The sequence below is a fragment of the Medicago sativa genome, chromosome 5, assembly GCF_051527215.1.
Source record: "Medicago sativa cultivar Bolivia chromosome 5, Bolivia_mono, whole genome shotgun sequence".
Lineage (NCBI taxonomy): Eukaryota > Viridiplantae > Streptophyta > Magnoliopsida > Fabales > Fabaceae > Medicago > Medicago sativa.
Window position 1 is genome coordinate 75,981,472 of NC_140753.1, and position 10,183 is coordinate 75,991,654.

Genomic DNA, 10,183 nt, shown 5'->3' on the forward strand with positions numbered 1-10,183 from the left:
GCGTGGAGTGTAGACTATGGTTATAGAGTGTTGTGTTTTAATAAAAAAGAAATATATATTAATGTGTGAGTTAATGTGGTGTGAATAGAGTGGAGTAAAGCATTTGAACTAGTAATAATTTGTAATGGTTGATGATTAATGTGGGCATAACGAAAGTGTAACATATATTAAGAAAAAAAATCTCAAAAGTTTGTGCAGGCATATGCCTACATAAGCTTCTAAGTGGCTCCGCATGTGTATGTACACCCTCCGGTCACTATTAGAAACAAAAAACTACATTTTAGATTCATTCATTAAATGATGTATGTGGTCTTTATTATGAACCACATATATTATTTTTTTTTTGACAAAATATATTATTTAATAAATGAATCTAAAATATAGTTTTTTGCTTATAATAATGACCGGAGGGTGTATCTTCTAATACTTACATACTCAACTATTAGAACATAATAGTGTATACTTACATAATAGTGGGCCCAAGACCACTAACAACTACACAACTTTCTTCTCATTAATTATGTGGACGCCAAATGCATTGATTGTCCTCCGACTGTTCCTTCCATCCATCCATCACTAGATTTGTAGCGAAAGGTATTTATAGTTTCTCTAAGGGAAATGTTAACTTGTGCCCTTAAGACACAAGTTTAGAAACCAATTGTAGAAACTAATTTTTGAAAATTGTGTGTTCAATGTTTTGAAAGTTTAAAAACTTATTTTTTCAATACAAAGCTCATGTTTTATTTCCTTTTTTAGATCCTTAACTTGTGCCCTTAGGGCATAAGGACATAAATTAACATGACCCTTTCTCTAATTAATTTCAATATCCTGAATAGTTCAATTGTTGATTATGAAAGCATTGTAGTTCCTCAAATATAAGATTATTGGCTCGATTTCTAGTATTATTTTTTTTAAGATAATCAATCATCACCACAATTGATTATACGGGTCTAAAACCCCAATTTCAAATCAAAACTAGATTTTGGAGTTAAATAATTATATGCTGCCGAATTTGGCTTACAACCTTTTTATTTTTTTGTTGCCGTGTTTGATAAACATTCGAAAGATTCCTCCAACGTTTTGAGTTATACGAACAACTCCATGGATATCTGCTCTGACGATCATAACTATTGATGAGTAGTTTATAAATCTCTCTAGAGTGGATATACAATTTATTGCTGGTAGGAATATCAATCCTCCCTTAACCTTTTTTTTCGGTATACACGAATAAAACCAAGTTCATACCTTTTGTGACTGTTCTAAATGCCACTACTATTAATGTGTATGACCGTCTCAAAAACAATCTTGATTTGTACACCTACTCCATTGCCCTTAGAAGAATTGAGTCGGTGTATAAATCAATGTTGTCTTTGAGAAAATCATAGACATCAAGAATAGTAGCATTGAGAACGACTATACAAGACTTAAACTTAGTTTTGCTTAGGGGTGCTGAAATAAGGTTAATTGATGATTGATATTCCACCCAACAATATATTGTGTCTCAACTCTTGAAATACATAAAATGCTCATCAACGGTTATACTTGTTAGAGGAGTTATCCATGAGCTGTTTGTATAAATCAAAATGATGGAGGACTCATTCATATGTGTATCAAACACAACAAAAAAAAAAAAGTTACAGATAAGCCAAATTTGGCAATAGAAGGATGAGGTTATGATGGTATATTCGGAGTGATGAAAAAGGAAAAATCTTCTCCATAATAACTATGGTTAGTTGTTGATACAAGATGTACAATTTGTTGTATTTTTTTTTTTTTTTTTTTAAGATAATCAATCATCAGTACAATTGGTTCTATGAGTCTAAAACCCTAACTTGAAATCAGCAGTATGTTTTGGAGTTAAATAATTCTATGGTTCTATGAGTTAAATGATTATCACTTTCTACATTCGGAGCTCCACCTTTTTTTTACTGTAAAGGTATTTTAATTTCATCTGTTAATAACACCTTACAATACTTCTGTCATTTTCATTTTTCTTTTTGTAGAATTCTTTGTTTTTTTGCAGACAACAATGGAGACATGAATGCAACATAACGACAACCAAAACGAAGACATTATTAGTGAATTTTCTAGCTGTGTTCTCCTTCATATATACTATCCTTTTATATAGACCTTCAAACTTTTACATGGATAAATTTATTTACTATTGTATGCTTTCCTTATTATTTTTTTAATGTAACACTTTAACATCTCTTAATATATCTGGCTACTATATAATATTTTGCCCCTGTTAATTATCCAAAGTTACCTTGTTAATTGAAAATTATCCAAAGTTACCTTGTTAATTGAAAATGTGAAGAATGACCTGCCCTTGTTATCATAAGTTTGTGCAACACACCTTACAGCAAAACAGTTTGATGATGGAAGAAGAATAATAATATCCAATTTTTGACGAATGTGTATATGGTTGTGTTGCGACAAATTTGCACCACCACCCATCATTATCAAAATCGATTGAATGCAATGAGGACAAAATGGTTTAGGGGGTGTATTGGATTAGGATTCTAAAGGATTTTAAAAGACTTTTTAATTATGAAAAAGTCTTGTGGTATTCAATCAAGACTCTTTGCAACTTAAAAAAAGTCTTATGATATTCAATCAAGATTCTTTGTTATTTTAAAAAAGTCTTGAGGCATTCAATCAAGACTTTTCATCAACTTAAAAAAAGTCTCATGATATTCAAAATCATTCAAATTTCGAAGGATTGTTTAATAAATTGAATTTTGATGGATTTTGTGGGATGTTCGAGTTAAATTTTAACACTAAAAAGTCTTTCATGAAAACATAAGATTTCTTAAGATTGTTTTTCTTTTAAAATTTTACTATGTCTATCTATCTCTCTCTCTCTCTCTCTCTCTCTCTCTCTCTCTATCTATCTATCTATCTATCTATCTCTCTCTCTCTCTCTCTCTCTCTCTCTCTCTCTCTCTCTCTCTCTCTCTCTCCCTCTCCCTCTCTTCTCTTCGTCTCTCTCTCTCTCTCTCTCTCTCTCTCTCTCTCTCTCTCTCTCATAAAAAAATAAGAGTATGTATTGAGAATATTATGATAGAGAGTGTGTTGTAACCATTTCTTTGCAATGCGTCTTCAAAATTCATAAAATCTTTTCAAATCCTTTAAAATCTTATGATGTAAATCCATTGAAATCCAAATTGTAAATCCTGATAGTCTTTTAAAATCATGAAAGTCATTAAAATTCTACAAAATCTTTTAACATCCTCGAGACTTTTTTTTAGCAAAAATTGTCCTATAAAATCCTAATCTAATACACTAAGAAGATGAATAAGGATTTAGAATTTCAAAGTGAAGAATAAGATTCTGGTTTGAAAATTTAGGGATTTAAAACCAATTGATAACATGTCAAAATGATCCCTGATGTTACATCACCTACTATTTGTCTCTAAAAAAAAATGAGAGCTAAATTTTTAATACTTAACATCCAAAACTAACGTCAGAGACTACAATAACTAATAGAATTTGAACTCAAGGTCTTTTTGGGAGTAAATAGACAATTACCCTCCTGAAATTGTAAGTTTCGTCAATTACCCCCTTGCATTTGACAAAACTTCAATTACCCACCTGAAATTGCACAACGTTAATCAATTTACCCCCTCCGTCAAATTCTTCTGTTAGTCAACATAATGTTTTGCAAATACCCCTCGAAGTATTGCACTTATGTGCCAAATGCCCCATAAACTTGAAAATTTTTATTTTTTTTCTTATCCTTGACTCAAAAGATATTAAAGGCAAACAATTAACAATTAACTTAGGACATTTTCATTGTTAAATGTCAAAATGAAATATGGAACTAGAAACAACATATGAAATTTCTAGTTACAGAAATAGATCATTTCTAAACTGAAATCTTAGGATGGAACATCTTATTAGGCCATTTTCATTGCAATGAGAACATCTTTGGAATCCACACTCACCCACCAACCTCACAATTATCATCTTCTTCATAATCACCTTCATAGTAGATTTTACAATTTCCATAACATGTTTCACAAGGAACAAACTTTATATCACCACAAGCCTCACATCCACCATCATCTCCTTCATTGTCATCAATCCTTTCACAACAATCAATCAATTTCTCAAGCTTCTTGTCATCAAGAAGTTTCTGAATTTCCTCAACTCCACCAACGTATTTCTTTTCAAAAAACACTTTAAATAATCCTCCTTTACCATAGTACCCTTCACCAAGTAACTCCTTAAGCTATTCCTTGAATCCTAAATGCATTTCTCAAGTTTCCTTGTTTGCCTTTAATATCTTTTGAGTCAAGTAAAAGAAAAAAAAATATAAATTTTTAAGTTCGGGGGACATTTTGCACATAAGTGCAAAACTTCAGGGGGGTATTTGCAAAACGTCATGTTGACTAACAGAAGAATTTGACGGAGGGGGTGAATTGATTAACTTTGTGCAATTTCAGGGGGGGTAATTGAAGCTTTGTTAATTTCAAGGGGGTAATTGACGAAACTTACAATTTCAGTGGGGGTAATTGCCTATTTACTCTCTTTTTGGTATTTTATCTTGAAACAGAAATTAGTATGACAACAATGTGCACATCGAGAAACCAAAATGACTATTTAACTTTAAAAAAACATTTATTAATCAAAACGATTTTTTATTATCCAAAATAAACTAAATGTATGTATATAAAACAAGAAGGTAAAGTTATACAATTTGTCTGTTACCTCAGGTAACATTTTCATCATTTATATTTATTTATTTTTTGGATTTAATCCTTTATGTTATCCAATTTTAAAAAAAAGTAAACTCGTAAAATAACTTATAAAAAATTCATCTAACTCATTATCAAACTAAAATATTCAACATAGAAACATAGAAACTCAGATTTTATTGAAAGAATCCTATACAGACGATACAATATTGACATTTCATAATATAAATGATTGAAAAAAAAAAGACAAAAGTGTAAGATGATAATAACATAAATGATTAAACTGAAAATAAAAAACAAAAAACGAAAGTGCTTCGTCAAATTAAAATTAAGCAAAAAGACAAATCATATTGATTTTGTCAAATAAGAATTTGACAAATTAAAGAAGAAAATTGTTTATAGAATAAAAATATGTATAATCACATCATGATTCATGGGTGCGTTATGATGACGTATGTTCATAAGAAGGGAATAAATAAAGAAAACCTTGATCCCAAGCAAACTCTTGGCAGCTACCCATCCACGCTTACGTTTTTCTTTGGGTTTGACATTCCTATCTCCCACCACATACCCCACCTTCCTATATATATATACCCCCCCACTTTACATTTTCATCAATATACAATATTTAGTTTCCTCTTGCCATCACTTTCATAATAAAATGCCAGAAAATCTCAAAGAACCTCGTCTTGTAGCAAGGAAGTTCTTAGCCAAACCTCAACGAGAAGGTGTTGGTGCTGTTGTTAGAAGAAGCATAGGAAGGTAATTCATTCACAGTCCAATCCAACAAAATATGTCTTACTATTATTAAAATATATACAACTTTTTATTTTGTCTTTATTATGTTTTACAAACGTGATATTTTTGTTTTTTTACAAAACGTGACTTAATATATAGTTTTGTATAGTTTTTGTTCAATCATGAATATTAAGGTAATGTGTTAAATTTACATATAAATTACATTAGATGTTTTGGATTGATCTTTTTGAATTGATTGGTTTTCTTCATCACCTGGGTTTGTTTAGATTTGAGCTCAAGTACTTTGATCCTTTCCTTGTCTTGGATGAATTCTCAGGTCAGAAACTCTGTTTTTTGCTCTGTTTTTTAAGTTCAAAATGAGAGTCATAATTAATTTTTTTAGTAGAAAAGTAGAGTCATAATCTTGTTTAGTTTTCTAAATATGTGAAATATTGCAGTTGCTGCTCCTTCTGGATTTCCTGATCATCCACATAGAGGTTTGCCTTGTTGGGCGTTTTTGTGTTGTTTATACTTGTTCTTCATTAATCTCCTCTTAATTTAATTATGAGTTTCTAATTCATTGTTATGTTTTTTCACTTTTTTGATCACAGGTTTTGAGACTGTTACATATATGTTACAGGTAACATTTGGGTTATGTCTTTTTTTGTTATTACAAAGTCAAAGGTATAGAATATAATATAGTGGGAGTAATAGAATTACAACGAAAACTAATGTAAACTAAACATTAGGTTTTCTAATTTAATTTTTTTATTCTATGTTAGCTCAAAGTTTTTTAGTTGAGCTAAATATTCAACTCAATATAGTAATCTGTGTGCTAGTGGGATGTCACATATATCATGTCTTGTTTATATTTCTAGAAGGCCAACTACTAGCTTGAGTGGACTTCAAGTTTTTTGCATGCAATATTGGTCACACATACTTGAGCTAACTTCATCTTAGTGTAATTGTTTGTGAAATTAAGGGTGCTGTAACACATGAAGATTTTGAAGGACACAAGGGAACAATTGAAGCTGGTGACTTGCAGTGGATGACTGCTGGTAGAGGGATAGTGCACTCAGAAATGCCTGCTTCTCAAGGAATCCAAAAGGGTCTTCAGCTATGGATCAACCTTGCTTCCCAACATAAAATGTAAGTCAACAATACATAATTTAAGTCTTGGCCGATCCTAAATTTTTTAGTGTTCCGAGTGAATTAATAAAGTTGTGCTTTTTAACTATTCAAATTTCTTCTTACATTTTTTTTATTACAAAAGATTCATTCATAATCAAAAAAATTTAAAAATATATTTTTAATAAAATTATTCAAAACGAGTTAAAAAAAAAATAATATATTTATATAATACTAACTACTAACAAAAAATAATCATTTTAGTGTCGTTAAAAAAAATGGTGTCCTGAACTGTTGTCCCTCTTGTCCACCCTTAGGACCACCCGAGGGCCGTGTATGATGCCAATACAAACCAATAATATGTGGGATTACTTATTACATTAAGATGTTGTTTGGATAGTTTTGATCAAAATTGCTTTTGAGTGTATAATTACTAAAATGGACATAGTTAAATACAAATAAATAGACATAGTTGAATGTATATGTAGATCAATACTAAATGCAGTTATATTATTTAATTTAAATAAATAAATTTTTCTATGTATTAATTTAAAAATAATAAATACGATCATTAAACTAAATTTTTTTGACAAAATATTTTTCCTATGTATTATATATTTTTTGATAAAAATATATTTAAGTTAAATAATAATAGAGTTGGTTGTCAAAAATTATAAAATATAACGTAAAAGAAAAAATTCAGTAAATTTGGATGGAAAAATCGTTAAGAAAAATCCAAAACTTGGTAACTCATGACCATAAATATTTTCTGGGGCTAATTTGGTTCGTTAAATTTTTTGATTAAATTTGGTTGATCAAATTAAATACAAACCAAAAAGAAGGAGAATTGATAAAGTACAATAAAGAGAAGGCTAAAATATGGTTTTAGTCCATGCAAATATGTCTCGTTTTGGTTTTAGTCCCTGTAAAAAAAAGTTTTGTTTTTGGTCCCTGCAAAAATTTTAGTTTTTTAAAATAGTCTCTGACCCCATTTTTGTGATGATTTGCATACGTGGCACATGATGACTGAACCCATTTTGTAGTTTTTGGTCCCTGCAAAATATTTTGTTTTTTAAAAAGGTCCCTGCAAAATTTTTTGTTTTTGAAAATAGTCCCTCCAGGGACTATTTTAAAAAACAAAACATTTTGCAGGGACCAAAAACAATTTTTTTAAGGGACTAAAACCAAAACGAGACATATTTGCAAGGACTAAAACCATATTTTAGCCTAAAGAAAAATAATGAGTTGTAATAATTAAAATATAAAATTTAATGGAGAATTGATTCTAGTAAACTCAAAAGTTAGGAATTGTAGTTTCAACTGAAATTGTTTTTTCTTTGGAGATGAGAATTGATTTTGAGAAGCTAACCAAACATGTTGAAATTGTCAGTTTTCACTTTTCAAACTACCAGAATTGCTTTTGAATGATGTAGAAACTGAACCAAATAGATACTAAATGAATTCATTTGATCAATTATTACCGAATTTGACATGTTAGTGTGAGCGACATATCCCATGTTCATTATTTCATGCAGGGTAATTGATGCACAACCTATAATTGATATTTTCTAAACATAATAATATTACTTTAATCTTTTTTTTTTTTTTTAAGGAATATTACTTTAATCTTATTTCGTAGTATACAAACATTGAAATAAAGGTAACCAATGAGAAATTCTTTTTTGGTGAAAAATACACAAACTCAAATTAGAACATTAATGAGTATTGGCCCCATGATTAGATGATGACGTGCTTTTTGCGTCACTAAAATCATCCGAATATTTTTTTTTTTTCGGATAATGCTCTCCATCTAATGTCAATGAGACAAAAGATCTAATGTCAATGAGACAAAAAGGGAATTCCACTCTTTACAAAGGAAAAGTCAAATACATTTTAAAATATTATAATTGATATATTCCTCTCTCAATTTCACACGTGACTTTATTTCATGATTCTTCGTCATGTACCATAATCCTTGAAGTACTTTTGAATAGAGCACTAAAATATTCAAAAAGAGTCTAAAATGGCCAGCATAAAAACGTGTCTGTGGTGATGAAATGGTCTTCTAGTATAAAATTTTGTCCTTTTTCTTCATGGAAGTACTTGTTATCCCCTTTTTCACCAGTGTGTCCATATTGGAAGTATTTGTCATCATCTTTAGGAAATTATTAACAATTATCTACTTTAAAGTTTAAGCTAAATTATAATGTTGTGTTATGTTAGGATTGAACCAAGGTATCAAGAAATTTTAAGCAAGGACATAGTAGAAGCTACAAAAGATGGTATCAAGGTTAGAGTTATTGCAGGGGAAGCCCTTGGAATAAAGTCACCAATTTACACAAGGACACCAACAATGTATTTGGACTTTACTCTTAAACCTGGAGCACACTTGCAACAACTTGTACCTAAATCTTGGAATGCTTTTGTGTACATATTGGAAGGAGAGGGTATTTTCGGAAACAAAAAATCTAATCCTACAACCTCTCACCATATTCTTCTTCTAGGGTTTGGGGATGGTCTAGAGGCATGGAATAAATCTTCTAAGGTACTTAGATTCATTTTGGTTGGAGGTGAACCATTAGGTGAACCAGTGGTACAATTTGGACCCTTTGTGATGAATCCTCAAGAAGAGATTGACCAAACTATTGATGATTTTGAAAATTATACCAATGGTTTTGAGAAAGCAAAACATTGGAGGTCTAGTGCAGTTGGTTTAGAATTTTGATATCATTTATTGTCACATTTGTATGGTGGACTTGCAGGAAAAAGAAAAGGCAAGGGACAAATAAATATTCCCACTCCTTGTAATTTTTTTTATGAAAAACGCAATCTATGATTAGTATTTTACTATTTTATAACAGGTGGATAGACTAACTTATTATTAAAAATAAATATCCCCATTTTGAGCCACTCTTGTTAGAGATATAGTACACATCAAAATCAAAATCACACTCTCCCCTATTTACAAGATGTTCTAACAAAAAAACATAGGTATTAAAAAAAGTAATTGGAATAATAATTTTGTTAAAAATGTGAGTTTTATTAAAGTATAGCATTTGCAAGGTCCGGGGTTCAAACTCCGACCATCACAAAAAAAAATTATAGCACTTGCATACAATTTTAACTTTTCACATTTTAAGATAAATTTGAAGCATTTTTTTTAAGATAAATTTGAAGTATTAACAGGGGATTTATTTGAAAAAAATAAAATAAATGTATCTAAAAATTTGTAAAGGATTTTATATTTATAAGCACAATTATTAATTTTTTTTTTAAAAGGATCCTATAATTAGGAGACACAGACTGTATTTAAATGAAGGGGTAAAAAAACAAAATCACATTATGCAGCTTATATAGTGACAACCAGCACCATGTATCTTATCTTATTAAATAAAATCCAAAACGAGCACCAAATTATTTGTCAACAACTAGTCAACATGCCACCTAGATTTGCACCCGACTTAACTAATACAATCAAAATTTTAACTTGTTCTCACCACCAACACAAAAAAGAATGTGAGATATCACAGTTGCTGCTTCTTCTGGATTTCCTGATCATCCACATAGAGGTTTGTCGTGTTGGATTTTATGAGTTTCCAATTCATTGCGATGTTTTG

At 30.0% G+C, this 10,183-nt stretch overlaps 1 protein-coding gene across 1 annotated transcript; it reads left to right on the plus strand.

The window, feature by feature from the left end:
* Window positions 1-5,303: 5,303 nt before the first annotated feature.
* On the plus strand, window positions 5,304-9,426 carry LOC146925089 (pirin-like protein). The gene is made up of 6 exons (XM_085710065.1): window positions 5,304-5,462; window positions 5,726-5,775; window positions 5,897-5,935; window positions 6,050-6,078; window positions 6,421-6,587; window positions 8,790-9,426. The coding sequence occupies exons 1-6, from the start codon at window positions 5,362-5,364 to the stop codon at window positions 9,289-9,291; spliced, it is 888 nt and encodes a 295-aa protein (XP_085566191.1). The 5' UTR covers window positions 5,304-5,361; the 3' UTR covers window positions 9,292-9,426.
* The last annotated feature ends 757 nt before the right edge of the window (window positions 9,427-10,183 follow it).